Consider the following 20,644-nt stretch of genomic DNA (forward strand, 5'->3'; position numbering starts at 1 on the left):
AATCTGGCCTTTATAGCTTTTCTCTTTCTCCCACTGGATTTTCCAGCTACTAATGACAGTAGTAGTAGTAGGTAAAGGTGTAGGTACAGGAGTAAATCGCAAATCCTGTCTCTTCACTTGAAACTGGCACCTCAATTCTTTTAACCCAGGAAAATGGGCAGCTAAGCTTCCAGCATGTCTCTCTGAAGCTTTTTTGTGCCTACATTAGAAGCACACACATAGCCACAGAGGCTGAGTGTCTGACATCATCATTCATCAGGACCCATCATTTTACTTCTGTGTTAGCTCCCAAGTGATCCTACCTCTCTTGCTCTTTCAGGTTCTCACCTTTACTTTCCTGAACCTTTACTTCAGCCTAAGTGGTATCTCTCCATTTAGCCTTGATCTCCCCAGTCTGTCCATCATGCTGTCAATCAGACCACGATTAGGCCACACTAATCCTAAATGAAAAAATCTCTCGTGATCCTCAGCTGCTCACTTGCTCCTGATATTCTAATCTCAACATTCACTTCATATTTCCTTTAATATATATCGTTATGCTTCTGTTTCTTTGTTCTTGTTTTCCCTCTGTTTGGAATTCACCTTCCCCACACCTCTACATGGATAAATTTCTCATCCTTTAATGTTTCCTTCAAAGTTCACCTACTCTGTGAAGTCATTCCCTATTGCTTTCTGCATCCTCCCAGAATATAGAGCATACGTCCCCTTCGTATGTTCCCTCAACAAATAAATTGTTCATGACTCTACCATGGCATGACAGGTGGTTAACTGTGTATCCATTTCCCCATTCATCTCCATGATCTCCAGTTTAAATGTAACCACTCATACTAAAATGCTGCATTTCCTAGAAACTAATAAAGCTGAGACCACTCTGTCTTTCCATGTAGTACAGATAGAAAACAAAAATGTCTCCATAAGGCCCTGGACAGATTTATGAAAGGAAAAGCCACAGATGGGTATCTGTGAAAAGAAATTGGGCTGTAACTAGGATTTAGGGATCAAGCCCAGCGAGAGAACCATTTTTCACTCTGGGTTTCTGTGATCTGGATAATGCTGGAGGAACGTGGGTTCCAAACAATTCAGCAATTATTCTGTGCCTAATCAACTAAGGGGTCTAAAGGTGCACAAAATCATTGCCACTGTCACGGAAGCACATGGCATCTAAACAAAGCCCAATCCATTTGCGCTAGCCTAGCTCTATCACTGAACTCCACTCAGCTGTGGACATGTCTCAAGGCCAATTTTGTCCACTGGCATGAAACATCAGCTAACCTGATGTACTGATTCTCAAGGGGGAAAGAACTTTGACTTTGCTTCTTTCAACAGTATGCCTTGACCCTTTGTTGGCTTGTGTGATTCTGCTTGTGTGATTCTTTTTTCTTTGAATTTGAAACATCAAGGGCATGATTAAAAAGCTAGGACTTTATATCTTAACCTTGATTTTACTCCTTAGCCTCTAAGATGATGCCATTATAATAGTTCACTTTGATGCTTAAGTACTGGAAATATTTCTTATCAAATCAGAATAGAATACTTACAACTGAAAATAATGGAAACAAACAAAGAGGACTGCAAATAAGTTCATGTTTTGAGGATGATCTACAGAATTTGATTCAGGGTTTCAGTTCAGCTCCTAAAGCCAGACCTCCTCCCCGCCCACAACCTCTTGGAAGCTATGCTATTAATGGGTAATTATTTTTTTAAAAAGACTTATGTAGAGAACTCTGCCCAGTACTTTATTCATAAAGGAGTGCAGTGGTGGTGGAGGTGCATTATATTAACAAAATAAGAGGACAGGAATTGTTCCTTTCCTGTGGTAATGTCAGTCTGATTTCCAGAAGTCTTTGGAGGTACTTTAGGTGTCAAAGCAGAATAAGTCAACTTAGCCTGCTTGGATTATTAGCCCCACCAATTAATGAAGCTTTGGAAAATTCTTAATGATTGGTAAGTGCCCTGCTTTATCATGGACTTAAATAAAACAACAACTGAAAAATAAATTTCGGTTTCATACTCAACTAAAGTCCCTTGCCTGTTCCAGGTACTGGGGATCTAGAAAGCCTAAAAAGGATTTGGGGTCAGGTTGTGAGCCTCCTCAAAGGTTTAGACAAACAATATTTTCTAGAAAAGAACTAGTAAAGGGATTCATCTTCATTTTGCTGGCTGAATGGAAACCTAATTACCAACTTCTTCCATAAGCCTTTCTCAACTATTCTAACCCACAACAAGCTTTTCCGTCTCTCAAAAACTTTTGCTCTGGGAATTCCCTGGCAGTCCAGTGGTTAGGACTCTACGCTGTCACTGCGGAGGGCCCAGGTACCATTCCTGGTCAAGGAACTAATCCCACAAGCTGCGCGGCGTGGCCAAAAAACCCCAAAACTTTAGCTCTGAGTCAGTGCCACATGCTTAAATATTGTACTTAATAACTTGAAAACTTCTTGAGGGAATGTCCTACCCAGTCATTAACATAGTACTGAGTTGAGCACTGAGCTCAGCCAAGTTGGATTGACTGATTACTTAATTGGTTTTTATAAATGTCAACAGATGTCATCTGTAGAGGGTTACAGGACATGTAGCAAGATGAGAAAACTATAAAACTTGAGGCAAGTAGAATTCAAATCCCAGCTTACACATTTATATCTTGTGATATTAAGCATACATTACTTCCCCTAAAACTTAGAAACTCAGTTTCTTCATCTTTCAGAGTTGTGCTATATTAAGTGGGACGCTGTTGTTAAATTACAGGATGCTTGGCATATAGGAGGTACTTAACAACTGGGGGCAATGGACCTAAGTTTAAATGTGGGGAACTATATTTATGTATAAGGGGAAAAATGGGTGTTATGGGCTAATGATCTAAACACCTGGTAAAAGGACACCTAAATAGGTGTCCCCAGGTCTGTTGCTGGTGTGACAGACTTGAAGGCAGGTGAATGAATTGGGGGACTTTTCAAGGTCCATTTCTACTGTGTTTCCAGGGAACACTCTTGAGTTTATCAGGAGACCAGCTCTCTACAAGGCTACTAAGCAAGTAATTTCTCAGAGCTCCCATGCCCGTAAGCCAAATATTAAACAATCCCATCCCGATGGGACATAAAAATACAATGTTAAGAGCTACAGGAAAGCAATATCAAAGGAAAATGAATAGGCAAGATCAACAAAAGAAGAAATAAAGCACAAGGAAATCAAACACTTCAATAGGCCCATTTTGCAAAGCATAAAGCAAAACTAGTTGATGACAGAATTTTGTTTTCAGAAGCATTAAACTCACTTCCAAACAACTTAACGTAAGGAATAGCCCAGCACTGAGAACGACAAAGAAGACATCATTTGGCCAGACGGCCTCGTACTATCATTATTGTGTTCAGAATGTATCAGAAGCCCACCTGTCTCTGACCACTGCAAGCAAGTGTCTGAGCCTTGCTTTTCTGGATGATGTCACCAGAAGAGTGAGCAAGTTCGTGCAGGTGATCATTTCAGAGAAAGAGAAGTTTTAATCAGCAGGACTGTAGAAGTGAGGGTTGAGGGCTCATTAAAGCTCTCACCCAGCTGACCTTAAAGGCACTGCCAGCTCTCAGCGGGAGGACTAACATTGGCTTCTCTGCCCTGCTCCCCACCCCCCCTCCCCGGGTTCAGCAGTCTCTTTGCAACCCTATACCTCACTTTTCATTCCAAGCAGGTCTGCCTGCCACTCAGCAGCATCATTAGCTGTAGCTAGGATTAGAACAGGAGAAGTCTTTTCAGGAATCACGGGAGACCCATGACTCAACCACCTGGGGGAAAGACATGGGGAGGGAGAGCAGAGGGGGAGGGAGAGAAAGAACAGTGACAATCTCCGCGGCACCACATTAGCCTCACCTTGCAGGAACAGACAGTACACCTGTCTTCTTTCAGAGTCCACACCTGCCCATTGTGCTTCAGTCCTCCTTCGTGGGGGCAGTCACCAGAGCAGGAGGGCCCAGAGGGACAGAGGCAGTCGAAGCCCCCTGCCAGGTTGATGCAGGCAGAATCATTCCAACAGGTATGAGTTCTTAAGGCACATTCATCAATGTCTGCAATGAAGAAAGCATGGAGCGTTAGAGTCCAGTCAAGATGATCGTTAGAAAATAATCATCACTTGTAATAGCATTAGTTAACATTATTGAGTGTTTGCCTTGTGCCAAGTACTGTGCCAAGCTGTTCACATGCAGCTGAGGCTCATATAAGTTAAATAACATGTTCACTGTCAGATAGCTAATAAGTGGCCACTCTGGGACTCAAACCCACAGCTGTCAGACTCTAATTACTAAATTATCCAGGAGGAACTCTGAACTGCTATTACGATATTCTCAAGAACTATACCATCCAGAAGCCATAAATACTGCTAATTCGTTAACAGTATGGATACACCCATGGAGATCTGGGTCTTATAGAAGAAGTGTGAATAGATTAGCCACTGAGTAGGAAGGAGTGGGCAATTAGGGCAAAACAAGTGAGCAATTAGGGCAACCCTGAGCAAATTAGGCTGCCCCCAGATCCTGGGGCCAAGGTTGAAAGAAAAGGAAATAATTCTTGGAGGATGCCTTTCCTAATCAAAAACTCACCACCCTAATGGCTAGTAACATTTTTGCTCACACAAGAAAACATCTCAGAGGTACAGTTAGGATATGGCATGAATGCTGATGAAAGACACCATATATTTTGCTGTTTTTCATTGACAGCCAAGTATGGAAGGAAAACATAAATCCAGTAGCCCTCCCCTGACATTCAGGGCTCTGGTGACCTTAACATCTCAAACACATAGCTGTCCAGCCCTGGTTTGAGTCCTTTCCCTGCAGACAATCTATTACTGCACAAGGCAGCCTATTCTACCTTTGAATAACTCTTTTAGAAACGTCTTCCTTTTGAATTATGGCTTTCTTAGGGTATATGCCCAGTAGTGGGATTGCTGGGTTGTATGGTAGTTCTGTTTTTAGTTTTTTAAGGAACCTCCACACCGTTCTCCATAGTGGATGTATCAATTTACATAATTCAAAAAGAGTTATGTACCACAATGTTCATTGCAGCTCTATTTACAATAGCCAGGACATGGAAGCAACCTAAGTGTCCATCGACAGATGAATGGATAAAGAAGATGTGGCACATATATACAATGGAATATTACTCAGCCTTAAAAAGAAATGAAATTGAGTTATTTGTGCTGAGGCGGATGGACCTAGCGTCTGTCATACAGAGTGAGGTAAGTCAGAAAGAGAAAGACAAATACTTTATGCTAACACATATATATGGAATCTAAAAAAAAAGAAAAAAGGTGCTGATGAACCTAGGGGCAGGACAGGAATAAAGATGCAGACATAGAGAATGGACTTGAGAACACAGGGAGGGGGAAGGTAAGCTGGGACAAAGTGAGAGAGTGGCGTGGACATATATACACTACCAAATGTAAAATAGATAGCTAGTGGGAAGCAGCCGCATAGCACAGGGAGATCAACTCGGTGCTTTGTGACCACCTAGAGGGGTGGGATAGGGAGGGTGGGAGGGAGACGCAAGAGGGAGGAGATATGGGGACATACGTATATGTATAGCTGATTCACTTTGTTATAAAGCAGAAACTAACACACCATTGTAAAGCAATTATACTCCAATAAAGATGTTAAAAAAAATGTCTTCCTTACATTGAAATAAAATATATTATCTAGTAACTTCTACTTAGGTACTAGTTCTGAGGTCACTCAAGCAAAGTCTACTTGATTTTTCTTATGACAATTTTTAAGGTATTTGAAAACATTAGCCATTTGTCTATCATGTCATTTGTCTTCTCCACTGATTAATCTACCGCCAAGTCCTTCAAATATCTTTCAGGTGACAATGTTGAGTTCAACACATTTTTACTGAAAGTCTGCCATGCACCAGGGTTCTTTGCACACTGGTACTATAAATGTTGGCAACGACTTATAAGACACTGTCCTCATGAAGGTGATAACGGAGGAACACAGCAGTATATATATATAACTGTTGGTAGGCTACTGAATGGTAGGCTTGACTCCTATGGTAGGTGAGAATAGGAACAGTATAAATTAACTTACTCTTCATCCTAAAATTCATGTTAAATATGTATAAAATTGTAGGCATTTAAGAATTATGGAACTAAATTACAGAAAAATAATTTAAGTGCCATTTCCCCCTAAAGTGCTCAAAGGCATAATATCAATTTTACTGCTAATATATATATATATATATATTTATAATATACTATATACATAGTTTCAAAGTTTTTCAGCATTCTTTTTCACAAGTCATGTCATATAATTGCAGGATAGGAATAGTTGTTTTCACGTTACAAAAGAAGAAACTAAGTTACAGAGATGGCTAAGTGGTCACACAGCTAGTATCTGTTAGAGCAAAGACTGTGTCCTGGGCCTTCTGAAAGGTGCACTGGAGTTCTTTCCACTACACTGTGCCAACTCAAGGTCTAAAGGCTTCTTTCAGCATACTAGAATATTCTGTGGTTTTATATACTTTCAACTAATTTGCCCTCTAGATATTGCTACTCATTTTCAAAGATAAAATATTACATGGATCCGCTTCAGCATTTTTAGCTGAAATTCAGAAAATGATACAATATGATTACTCAAAGTTTGGTAGAATTTAAAACTATTGTAACTTAAAAATAATGGAAACAAATGACCTATCTTCCCTTTCTGACTGCATGCACTATATTGGTATAAAACTTGGTTTCACAGCCGTGGTACAAAGCAGAAGATGTTAAGGAATTCCAACAATATTTCTAAGACCTAGTTCATTATAAGATTTATTATTTTTGTCTTTGTTCTACCAATTGTAGGCTCAGTCAAGACATTTAGTTAATGAATAATTATTCCTCCTTTGAAAACTGTGGAAATGATCCCAAATTATGCTATCTAGACTCCAAGTCAACTACAATCAGAATTCAATTACTTCCTCATTATTCCTGGTCAACACATAGACCATATGGTGCTCCCACCTAGAAGCCTCTCTTATCTTCCCAGCCTTCTTCCTCTACTCCAATTCTTCCCAACAAAAAGTAGCATCGAATGCGGGAGTCAGGAGGTCGCTCATGTTCGAAACTCTCCCACTTAATTGAGTGCTTACTATGTACCAGTCATTTTGCACATCACACTGTATGTCCTTGGTCACATTATTAAGTCTCTCTGACCCTCAATTATCAGCTGTATAAAACCATACCCACCTAATCTATTGTCTTTTGAAAATAAAACCAGATAACATAATAAGTACTCAAAAATATTTGTTTCTTGATTTAATGAATGTGAATGATTAAGATCAAGTTCAAGCCCTACCTCCTCAGTTAAGCATCTCCCAATATGATGCCAGTTTATAGTAATTATTCACCTTCTCTGAACACTCATTGCAATGACAGTTGGTGGTACATGGCTTACTGTTTAGGTATATGCTATCTTGGAACAATACTAAAGTGGTATTTTTGCACTATTCTCACTCCTCAATTTTTGCTGAAAGTAACAAAACATTGTCTTATACTTCTCTCATCACACTTATAATCTAGTTTGTATCTCTAGGAGATACAGATAGAGAGTAACTTGATGATAGCTAGCTAGGTGGCTCATCACATATATAATCATAAAAATAACATTCAGATTTCTTTGAACTCAGTTCAGATTTTCATCCTTATCACCAGGACTATTGCATTAGTCTCCTGTCTGGTCTCAACTGACTCCAGACACTTCTCACTCTAATTCAGTGATTTTTTTGATTGTGGGCACAATGGAAATATTTGGAGATTGTGGGCAAAATATAAATATTTGGCGAGCCTTTTAAAAGTACTGGAGCCCAGGCTCACCACCACTAGAACTGGATTTAATTGACATAAATTAGGATCCAGACATCTGGGCTCTGTTCAGCCAGAGGAGAATCATTGCTCTAAATACCCTCTACAGGGTAGTGGTGTTCTAAAAATCAAACCTGTCCGTGTCATTCCTCTGTCTGCCACTTCTCTGTGGTTCTCTGATGCTTATAATAGAAAGTTCAATCTCCTGGCATACACATAAGCCCCGATTTAGTACTTCAGTTTTTACCTTCTGTCTCTTCCCCTTTCTCTTCAAAAGCAATGGGTGACCTACAAACAGACCATGGTGTTTCCTCTGCCTGTGCCTTGGAACATGCCTTTTCTAATTATGGGAGTACTCCCCCCACCCATCTCTGTTTCTTAGCCCCTATGGAATGGGTGGGGTATAAATTAATTGATAAGGTAAGCATTTCCCTTCCTGTGCTATCTTCACTCCCATGCATTCTTCAAGATCAAGACCAAGCATCACCATCCCTCATTCTGCAAGACAGTCACTACTGACTTTTTGCTTTCTCTGTACCTTGCACACACACCATGCTATCCTTGCATTCATCTCTTGGGAGCTCCATGTTTAATTTATCCATGGCTCATAGATAGATGGTGAGCTCATTGAGGGCAGGGACTAAATCTTTTTCCTTTTTCTCTTCTCAGTACCAAGTACAACAAAATATACTGTGGATGTGCAATATATTTATTTAACTTACTTAAATCCAGAATTTTACAGACCAATACTACTATAAAGCCTACTTTGCCAAAATTTGGTCTTTGGGGTGTTCAATAAGCATAAGACACAACCGCAACCCTTCTCTTCAGGGGACACATTTTATTGTTGACTTTTCATCAGGAAAAGCTCTTGGGTCTAGTTCAAAGTACAATAAATTCAGTGTGGTTTCAGTAGTAACCACACTGAAATAGGAAGGCCACCTTTCCTCCTCCCTCCACATCCCAGTTTCCTGTCAAATGCTTAAGGGGACAAGGGCAGAGAAAGACTCATCAATAAATCACCCCAGGAATTATCTGGAAGATTAATTTCAACAGATCCACAACCAGTGGCTACAAAAGGATCTTTAATTTATGGTCTCCTCTAAAATAACCTCTAAATTGTCAATTAATGCCCAGCTATAATATGCTATTTTAACATTTGTTTATTTTGCATTTACAAAGTTACAAACATATTGGCAGTGTTTTCCTCTCATAAATTAAGAAACCTGAGCAAAAAGATGAACACACTTAGGGTGCACAATAAAAACAGGGTTCAAAACCTGGATTTGCTTTTGCTGCTCCAGAATGAAAAGATTTCACAGTTGAATATAGGACCGTATTGCCTACAGAATTCCATGTAATTGCTTTACTTATGACGCAGAAATCTAATTCTGCTTCCATACAATTTAACAGATTTATGGAAAGCCAGATGTTAGCAATTATGGAAACTGACATTATTCATATTCTTGGTAATACAGACCTGTTTGCTCTGCACAAAGCCAGCTTAATCTATTATACATATCCCAAGGCATCCAAAGGGAAGAGGCACCCTATTTACATATGGCAACTGTTGTTCTCTGCTGAGCAAACACAAAGACATTCACCCATGATACTTACCCAAATCATCAGACAGGCCTCCAATGACAAAGAGGCAATGAAACAAAACTCAGGCAAAATATTCCATACTCAAATCTATAACCATTAAAGTGTACTTGTTTTTTCTTATTGTAAGTAATGGCTCTCTGTGATTTCCTTGTGTTTCTCCTTGTAAATTCATTATTTAAATGCCCCATGCTAGGATGAGAACATTTTCAATAAAATCCCACAGCTAGGCTTACATTAGAACTAATTTTCTTGCACTGACATTTTCACAATTTCTGAGAACTATTATTATTGTACTCAATTTTGCCTAAAAAAAATCTAGTTGTGCCTAGATGATCTGCTTTGTTCTTTAATTTGAAGTTCTTAGGTTACTTGCACATGTAAAAAAAAATACAATTCAGAGATGTTTATATCAACAGCAATCAAACCAATCCCAACCTAGCTCCAAACAATTTTCCTAGTCTTCAAGAAAAAAAGCCTCTGCAGAACTTTTAATAGCATAACAACTGTAATGGTACCTGCCTCAGGAGCTGAAAATTCTACAAGTTGATTTGAGAGATCAAGGGAAACAATTTTTTCCAATGGTTTGGTAGCAGTTAGGTCAAAGGAATGATCTTTTTCATTACCCCATCTTCTTCCTTGAATAACTTCTGCAACACATCTAGACTTACTTTCAAACTCCAGACAGATGATATGTCAGAAAACAAAATTTAACCTGGGGTTTGAATATCCAGCTGTGTGTGTTCTGACTTGGAAGTCATTACCAGACATTAGCAGCTTGGAAATGAGAACAGAGCTTGGGGGTTTATTAATGATAGACAAGATAGAGCACAGATGCCACTCCCATAGCTAAAGCAGCATTGCTTCTCTTACAGTGGCAGAGAAAACTGCAGGGGAAAATATACATACTGCACATCAGCAAAATAAGTGAAAGAAACAAGTAGAGAAAATATGAGGTCTGAGATGGCTTGCAAAATACAATGTTAATGAAATTTTAAGCATAGGAAGTTTCAGGCCCAGAACAAGAGAGGTGACAGCCATGCTCTATGTGTGCCAGTCACATCACACTTTGGTATCACGTTCCCTTTAGAGCACAGACTATTAAGAGTAGGGCTGAAATACTTAGGACACATCAGAAGAGGTCCACCAGCATAGTGAAGGGCTCAAACTCATCTCAACTGAATGAAACATGAGGCGTTCAGCCTGAAAGGTAAAGACTGAAAGAACAGGTCAGTGAGCTATAGTTTTGTCTATTTGAGATGCTATCACGTGTCTCTTAGGAAGAAGTTCCAATGTCCCTCCAGCGTTAACGCTTCAGTCTTTATAGTTCCAGCTTCCAGCCTTTCTCGAGTTAGGAAGAAATGTGTCCTTGTGGTGTTTCCTTACTGCTCAGTGTGTAATTGTGTTTTTCTCCAATGGGTCTTCTCTTTTAACTGAGCAGACTCTCTGAGCAAAAGAAAGGACCACTTTGTCTCAGCTCACTCTTTCCTTATCTCTTCCTTAAATCGAGGTCTTACTTCCTAGGGCCTACAACCAGCAGCTCCCTGCATTTATGCATCTTTGTTCTCTCCTAAATATTTGCAAGCTTCCACGTGACTCTCTTTTCAAAGCCTAAATCCTAAAGGTTCTCATGATCTTTAGTTTGCAAAAGCATTACCCTTCATGTAAATATTGTTATTTTATTTCCGTCTAAGAGCTCTCTACTTGATCCTCGTGGGATATGCTGTTGCCTTATTTATCCTCTTACCTCTTCATTCATCCAATCACTAATAATCAATCATCAATCACTTAACTAATTACACATATTTATTGAGCATCCACTCTGTCTTAAACATTGCTAAAGACTGGGGATAAAATGGGTAAAGGATACAGCCCTTTAAGTAAGGACCTTATAGTCTTCTCCCATTTTTAAAGTTATTAACATTTTCCAAGGTTCCATCTCTGGTCATCAGTTCTCTTTCTCCTCAATGGAAGCAGCATAAGATACCAATTTAAAGCTTAAGCCTTGGAATTCAGCAGCTGTGCGTACAAGTTAACATGGCCTGTTGTCCCAATTTCCCTGGCACTGAGGGGGGTCCCTGAGATAGGTGACTTTCGGTGATAAAACTGGGCAAGTTCTAGGCAAATGGAGCAAATAAGCCAACTGCACTCCAGTCCTACCCCTGCAACTTATTTACCCAACATCTGGAAAATTTACCTAACATCTCTAAGCCTTAGTCCTATCATTTGAAATTGTGGATAAAAAAACATGCCCTGGGATAATCTGGTAATTTGAGTAAGCACATAATACAATGCTTATCATACAGTAATTGTTCAAAAATGATTAGCTGTTGTTACTGTTGTTCTTGTTTCTTTATTTTTTTCTCTCCTGGATTTCATCTCAGCTTATGAATTCCATTGCACTCTCTCTTCAGAATATACCTGAGCTCTTATTATGCAGCCAACCCACACCTTCATCTGTTTACTGAGGGATTTCCACTTGAATTCTGAATTCTCACACAAATTCTCATAGATTTGATCTGTACTTTGGCCAGCCAAATTCAGAAATGCTAACACTCCAAGTTCTCTCTGAGCCCTAATTGGTAAATCCGGTGTATTAAGTGACTAATACCAAAAGAATATAGTTTACTGACACTTTACAAACTTGCCTTGGTCACTGACTATATTTTTTTCTAGGCTGTACAAATTAAGGTGTTTTAGTGCAGATGAAGAAAACAGTTCCTTCTAGGTATGAAAACAAGAGTAGAATACAGGCAGAGCAGCCTCCTAAATTAACAAAGTTGGCTTGCTTTTGCCATGAACAAGTCATGCTTCTTTAACTAGTGATTACATCTGTTTAAAATCAGTACAATTCTGAACAGTGTAGAGAATAAATAAAAAATCTATAAATATTGAAATACTATCCAAAGAGAATTTTACTGCACAGAGAAGCTACAGTATTGACGCCAACAAACTTAGATATATATGTTTTTACATATCTGCTTATGGGTAGGAGGGTAGGTTGTGTTATAGCTGCATCTGCATCACACAGAGTACAACAGAGATGTTTTTACAAATTACTAAAATGCCTAACACTGGGCTATGCATTACACATTCTATTGTTACATTCATTTTATCGCTTAATCTCTTTAAGAAAATTTCACCCTCAACTGAAAAGAACAACACTCCGGCCCTTCAGTTTTTTTTCTTTTTTTTTCTTAACATCTTTATTGGAGTATAATTGCTTTACCTTGTTGTGTTAGTTGCTGCTGTATAACAAAGTGAATCAGCTGTATGTATACATATATACTGGTATCCCCTCCCTCTTGCATCTCCCTCCCACCCTCCCTATCCCACCCCTCTAGGTGGTCACAAAGCACCGAGCTGATCTCCCTGTGCTATGCAGCTGCTTCCCACTAGCTATCTATTTAACATTTGGTAGTGTATATATGTCCATGCCACTCTCTCACTTCATCTCAGCTTACCCTTCCCCCTCCCACTGTCCTCAAGTCCATTCTCTACATCTCAGTCTTTATTCCTGTCCTGCCCCTACGTTCTTGAGAACAATTTTTTCTTTTTTCTTTTTAGATTCCATATATCTGTGTTAGCATACAGTATTTGTTTTTCTTTTTCTGACTTACTTCACTCTGTATGACAGACTCTAGGTCCATCTACCTCACGACAAATAACTCAATTTTGTTTCTTTTTATAGCTGAGTAATACTCCATTGTATATATGTGCCACATCTTCTTTATCCATTCATCTGTCGATGGACACTTAGGTTGCTTCCATGTCCTGGCTATTGTAAATAGAGCTGCAGTGAACATTGTGGTACATGACTCTTTTTGGACTATGGTTTTCTCAGGGTATGTGCCCAGTAGTGCGGATTGCTGGGTCGTATGGTAGTCCTATTTTTAGTTTTCTAAGGAACCTCCATACTGTTCTCCATAGTAGCTGTATCAATTTACATTCCCACCAACAGTGCAAGAGGGTTTCTTTTTCTCCACACCCTCTCCAGCGTTTACTGTTTGTAGATCTCTTGATGATGGCCATTCTGACTAGTGTGAGGTGATACCTCATTGTAGTTTTGATTTGCATTTCTCTAATGATTAGTGATGTTGAGCATCCTTTCATGTGTTTGTTGACAATCTGTATATCTTCTTTGGAGAAATGTCTATTTAGGTCTTCTGCCCATTTTTGGATTGGGTTGTTCGTTTTTTTGATATTAAGCTGCATGAGCTGCTTGTATATTTTGGAGATTAATCCTTTGTCAGTTGCTTCATTTGCAAATATTTTCTCCCATTCTGAGGGTTGTCTTTTGGTCTTGTTTATGGTTTCCTTTGCTGTGCAAAAGCTTTTAAGTTTCATTAGGTCCCATTTGTTTATTTTTGTTTTTTTTTCCATTTCTGTAGGAGGTGGGTCAAAAAGGATCTGGCTGTGATTTATGTCACAGAGTGTCCTACCTATGTTTTCCTCTAAGAGTTTGATAGTGTCTGGCCTTACATTTAGGTTTTTAATCCATTTTGAGTTTATTTTTGTGTATGGTGTTAGGGAGTGTTCTAATTTCATTCTTTTACATGTAGCTGTCCAGTTTTCCCAGCACCACTTATTGAAGAGGCTGTCTTTTCTCCATTGTATATTCTTGCCTCCTTTACCAAGATAAGGTGACCATATGTACATGGGTTTATCTCTGGGCATTCTATCCTGTTCCATTGATCTATATTTGTTTTTGTGCTGGTACCATACTGTTTGATGACTGTAGCTTTGTAGTATAGTCTGAAGTCCGGTAACCTGATTCCTCCAGCTCCATTTTTCTTTCTCAAGATTGCTTTGGCTATTCGGGGTCTTTTGTGTTTCCATACAAATGGTGAAATTTTTTGTTCTAGCTCTGTGAAAAATGCCATTGGTAGTTTGATAGGGATTGCATTGAATCTGAAGATTGCTTTGGGTAGTATAGTCATTTTTCACAATGTTGATTCTTCCAATCCAAGAACATGGTATATCTCTCCATCTGTCTGTATCATCTTTAATTTCTTTCATCAGTGTCTTATAGTCTTATGCATACAGGTCCTTTGTCTTCTTAGGTAGGTTTATTCCTAGGTATTTTATTCTTTTTGTTGCAGTGGTAAATGGGAGTGTTTTCTTAATTTCTCTTTCAGATTTTTCATCATTAGTGTATAGGAATGCCAGAGATTTCTGTGCATTAATTTTGTATCCTGCTACTTTACAAATTCATTGATTAGCTCTAGTAGTTTTCTGGTGGCATCTTTAGGATTCTCAGTGTTCCACAGAGAAAAACAGTAGCCTTGAAAATAGTCACAGCTCTGCGATGGCTTTTTTTTTTTCCTTTGTGCTTAGTTGGGTTTCACCTGCTCACAGCGGGCCACGTGCAGAGGCCTCGCATCTGGCTCTTCTGGCCGGAGTTCCTAGTGTGGAATCTGCTCTTCGGTTTTATGTTACCTATATGTCCTTTATGTTACCTTGTATGCTTAGCTGGGAATGTACTTTTCTATCTTTGTTATTCATTCAGAAGTAATATTGTGGTCTTATTTATCTTTGTGTTTCCCACAGCACCTTTTACAGTGCCTTTCGTCTACTTAGACGTGCATAAACAGGTGTTAAATTTGAATCTGATGGATCAACCCTTGTCCTTTGGGGGCCTCAGTTTTCTCTTTAATAAAATATACGGTTTATATAAAATACTTTCTATGGTCTTGTTCATTTTCATCTTTATATGATTACTTTTCACCTTTGCAGGACTGAGCTTGTAATTCCAGTGTTACAATATGACTGGTGACAAATGGAGAACAGGATGGAAATGAATGGAAGAACACAGTTTCGGGATAACAAAGAGATTTCTTAGAATTAAACCATTTTCTTGGACATTTACTGTTTATTGAAATATCCCTAGTCTCTCTTAATGAGTATTTGCAAGCAGGTGCTGAAGAGAGAAAGTAATGAAGGGAACGGCATGGTTTTCCTGTTTCATTGAAGCCTGGCAAATGTTACCCTTAGTGACAAATATGGATGGGGAATCCAGCCAAGTGAAAACCAAAACTAAGTCTCTATTTTAACAAATCATTCTCTCAAGCAAGTTGACAGATGAGAAATAATTTCTTCTCTTCTATGCCAAGGAAAGGCTGTAGGCACAGAGAGGTTACAAAGTAATTTCATTTGCTACTAGAAGCATCCTGCAACTTACATAGAAATCAAAGGTCAAACACCATTGTCAGTGGTACAATTCAAAACCAGGTCTCAACCTAAATAACACGAGATTCAGGTTACAGACCCTAAGAATTCAAAGACTGTCCGTGTCTCTTAGTTATCATCTCTTTTTACCACTCTCTTTATTATGGTCCCTGATTTCTAGGAAGGGGTCAAAGCTTTTCCAAAAGCTTTGTCCCAGCAGAAGGCAAGTTAGGACATTGATCTAGGACAAAGATCTGGGTCACCATGCCAAGAAGGGCAGCATCTACAGAGAAGACTAACATGCTATAAATAAATCTTAATGTGATCTCACGGTGTCTTTTCTTGGATGATTCCTTCTCTTTCATCTTCTTTCTCTCTTCGTATTTCTTCTCTTCATCAACTGATTTGGTAAAAATAGACTTGGGGCTGCCTCCTGTTTTTGAAGGGATAGTCTCTGGAAAGATCTAGAAGGCTTTTGTGAGAGTCAAAGGAAAAAGGAGGCAAAGAGTAGGCAACTTGAACCCACTCTGCCCTAGACTTTTGGGAGGCAAGTTCTGTTTATTTTGAATTTGTCGTTCTGTGTTTTTTACCTCAGGAGCTAAAACCATAAGAGCCCAAACTAAGTTCATTTCTAGTGGAAAGCAAAGGAGCCCATAGACTAAAATTCTCTCCCTGAGCAAACTCTAGTCAGGCTCCTCTGAGCCCTTTTCTTGACTAGGTCTCAACCTGGGCCTATAAACCCTGCAGACTCTTAGCACAAATAATTTTGTCCACCCCACATGAGAAAAATTAACAAACACTAGCATAGTTTCTAACAGCTCAAGGCAGCATCAATAAAGTAACGGCTCCAGTCCCTTTAGGATCCTGCATGGGAAAGCTCAAGGTTGCAGAAGAATTTTCTGCTGTTCCAGCTAACACCTGAATGAAGATAGGCCCCCATCACCCCTCCCAGTCTCTGTAGGAAAGTAGAAACCTAACTTCAGTAACAGCTGGTTAACAAACCCAGATGGGATTCATATGGACCAACACCTTTTCCTGCTTTTTGTAAATTTCCACTTCCTTATTTCTACTCAAGCCCCCACTTTCCTCTTTCCAACTCCCGCATTTTCCTTTTAGAATGTTCAGTCCCCTCTGCACAAATCTAAGTTGAATTCAGTTCACACTGGACCCTCTTCTCTATTGCAGTAGCTTACCGCTGATTAAAATCTGTCCTTACCACTTGGAGTCTGATTTTATTTATCTTTGACATGACTCAGGCTGCTCCAATATAAACAAAAGGAATTCTTGCAGTTCATTTGTGGTCCAGCTCAGCTCCTCAGAGTAAGCAGCAGTTAGGGTCAGTGTCCTCATTAATAATAGAAATTATTGCTTTGAGAGTCCTTTTATTAATTCAGTTATTCAACAAATATTTATTGAGCACATATGATATGCTACACACTGTTCTAGGCATTGGGAATACTATTGCAAACAAAACAGACAAAATTCCTGCTCCTGGGACGGTAAAATTTTAATGGAGCAGGCAAACAGTGGATAATTCTTTACATGTATCTTTTTAGGAACCTGAGGATGCTTTGATATCCCAGCCTTGACTCATTTTATTGAGTCATGTTAACATGTCTTTATGAAACAGATTTCTATCTTTTTATTATGTATAATAACAATAATTTATTATACTCGTATACACTGTACTCCTTAGGGTTTTCAAAATCCTTTCAAATCATGATCTACTTTGTCCTTTCAAAAAAACTTCTTAGAATGTTAGCATTACCGTGTTCTCCCATTAAAAGAACCAAGCAGAGGGTCAAATGATCATTGCTTCTCCAACATTTCTACCGAGTTTATCTCTATGGTAGGAAAGAGTGAACGCTCACTTTTCTGAATCCTGGACATACATAAAAGGGAAACCATGGGTCTGAAATGTATTTGAGGTTTCATATTTTCTATTTTAAAAACTATTTTTCCTGCTAGTTTTTCAATCCAGCCATTTAGTCAGGATTATGATAGAAAGATCATTTTCCCCTCAAACCACTGAGCAAAGCAAGACTCCTCATCTAGCTCTGGGTACCCTTTCAGCAATACCTGTACCCCAGTATAAGAAATTCGGGAACATGCTCAGGGCTTACAGCTAGTAAGTGTCTGAGTTAGGACACAAACAGAGGCATCTTTACTTCAGGTCAGGCTTGTCCCACATCATCACATGATGGCAGGCTCCCAAGTCTGTAGAAAATAAACTTTCTGCAAAGACCAAATGGTAAATCTTCAACACAGCAGCCAAGACATAGACCCTCCAAATATGAACTGATGCTCACTGTATGTAAAAGGTGATACCAAAACAACGAAGGCAAGATCCCGCTTTAAAAAAATTACAATTAATTGGAGCATACAGAACGCTCACCATCCACCCCATAGTGTAGCTTACTCTGCCCTCTCCATCTCTACTGCTCGGACTATTACAGTAGCACCTTCCTGTTTTCCCTGCCTCGGCCTCTTCAAAGAGAGATTAGATTAATAGATCACACCGTTCTCTCACTATCTCAAGGGCTTTTTAGCAGGAAAATGACCCAGTTTGAGCTGCTACAAGGTAATATTTCTAGGAGTTGGCAGAAAATTGAATTTGAATCAATATTTTACTCATAGGTATCCCTAAACTAACTGCTTTAGTAAGTCATATCAATTTCTCAGCTGAGAAATTTTACTCGCTGTGTGGCAGAGAGCAGACCTCTCTGTTCCTCATTTTCTCTTTCTGTAAAATGAGGAATCATACCGAAACTGAAGAGTTGTTGTGAGAACTACAGGCCAAAATGTTAGCACACAGGAGTTGCTGGATAATAATCATGATCAAAAGCCATCTAATTCTGATGGCCTCACTTTTTTCAGAAGAAAGACGTTCCAAGCAAAAGGAACAGGAGAAGCAAAATTGCACAGATGTAGAAAATCACAATGATACATGTCTGATAGAGGGTTTGAAACTTTGTGGGAAACACTATTCTATTTACATAGCTATCTTTTATATTAAAAATAGCTACTTAAAAAGTATCAGGGTTGTCGCAACAAAATAGATGTTTCAACAACCTTTAGAGACACTAATATTTATGAAATAATTCAAAACTTTCAACTCCTTAGCTTAGAACACAAGACCCTTCATAATCTGGTCTCTACCTTTATTTCCAGGGCTCCTTTCTTGCCATTCCTCACCCATAACATGACCATATATATCATGTACTTCATCCACAATGGAAATCTCACCATCCTTTGAACATAATTAGATCTCTTCCATGATTCTGTCTCCAATCAGACTACTATTCCTGCCTGGAATACTTAATATCTACTTTGTCTGGAAAATTTCCTTCTCATCCTATAGACCCTGTGAAAAATATCATATTTTCTGTGAAAAATTCCCATATACATTGCCATCCCCACATGCCCCAACCCTAAGAGGAGTTAGTCAATTTCTCATCAGTCTATCTATCTATCTATTATCTATGATAAATGGTTTTTATTGTATGGAAATGTGATAGAGACTTAGGGTTTACTACTTCTTCTGAACACACAGAGAATTATACTTCCCTGAACTCATGCATTCAGACTGGGCTGTACAGCTATTTCTAGCCAATGGCTTGTAAGCAAACATAATGTGTGTGGCTTTCAGGTCAAATAATTTCAGCAAGAGACCCTCAAGTGCTGGATCCTGATGTTTAAGCAGTGGTTTTTACCTTGCTGGAGTTAGTGTCGTTCTGAGATCCGAGTGAAAAATATGGTTCTGCTTCCTCCAAAAGATGCACGTACACACATATACACATACTTGCATACAGATTCAGGGCATGCATGGACCCCTCTGAAGCCTTTCAATGAAACAAAAAACCAAACTGGTTTTCAAAGATGAGTGGGCATCAGAATCAACTAACGGGGGAGCATTATAAAACAGATCACCGGTCCACTCCCAGACTTGCTGATTCAGTAGGTCTGGGGGCGGGTGGAGGATTTTCATTTCTAATAGCTTCCTAGGTGATGATAATCCTGCTGGTCTGAGGATCACACTTCTAGAACCTCTGCCCTAAGCTACATGAAACTGAGTTCACAGGAAGTAATGTTAAGAAGCTATTTTTAGGAATACCCCCCGTCATTCTAGTGTCACTCATGTGGGATTAACTCCTCAGGAAGAAAGGAAAAGAAAGTCATTTAAAACTCATGAAGAAGATTTTGCATGGTGTTAGCTTCAAGATCCTGTGTAGGAGGAAATCAAAGTGCTTCTGTTGTTGCCTGATCTTTGTAAAAATGCCAAGTTCATATTCAAAGAGAAGACCTTAAAGAGAACCATAATTGCATTGAAAAGTACTTATTTTAGGGAAAAATATCACTTTTTCTTTGTATATCATACAACTGTTACTCCTTCTGTATGAGCCACTGCACGACCTCCCCCCCCATCTCCAATACAGCCTTCCTCACAGCTGCCATCTGACTTGCTTCCTTTTCTCAGAACTCCCACTGGGCTGATTCATGCAAAGTAGAATTGTCATGGAGCACCCCAGAGACCTGCATCACCCCTCTTTACATCCCCAGAGCCTAAAGAGGCAACTGGCTTCTAATTACTCCTTCTGAGTTATTGTGGCCTGAGACATCAAATTACCAAGTCTTCATTTACCACAGTGGAAAGGAAAGCAATCTTCTTGGTATCATTTAAAAAATTACAGGTTAGGCTGGTAATACATGAAGGAGATAAAGACTTATTCAAAGGAGAAATATGTTTGTCAAAAACATAAGGACTGGGACCATTCAGCTTAGGGACAAAACAGCTATGCCCCAATAAGCCTTTAGAAGATCACTCAGTACAGGACAGTAGAGTTGAGTGATTTACATTTTTAATGATCACAGGAAAAAAAGAATGCAAGAGACAAAAGATCATATATTCAAATGATTTTCTTATAGCAAAATTAAATAATAATACAAAAATTGCTGGTACTTAAAGGACAAGTATTATGCCCAAAAACATTTTGCTGCAGAACTGAAAAAACAAAAAAAACAAAAACCCTCTTTTGAACAGCACATTATTCAATG

At 39.0% G+C, this 20,644-nt stretch overlaps 1 protein-coding gene across 2 annotated transcripts in view; it reads right to left on the bottom strand.

The window, feature by feature from the left end:
• NELL1 (neural EGFL like 1) overlaps positions 1–20,644 on the bottom strand; it is an 874,935-nt gene that overhangs the window by 40,813 nt on the left and 813,478 nt on the right. For both annotated transcript variants that reach the window (XM_030864871.2, XM_030864870.2), the window contains one exon: positions 3,856–4,049. In XM_030864871.2, coding sequence (XP_030720731.2) covers positions 3,856–4,049 — 194 coding nt within the window. The remainder of the gene's footprint in view (positions 1–3,855; positions 4,050–20,644) is intronic.

This window comes from Globicephala melas, chromosome 8 (assembly GCF_963455315.2).
Source record: "Globicephala melas chromosome 8, mGloMel1.2, whole genome shotgun sequence".
Taxonomy (NCBI): Eukaryota; Metazoa; Chordata; class Mammalia; order Artiodactyla; family Delphinidae; genus Globicephala; species Globicephala melas.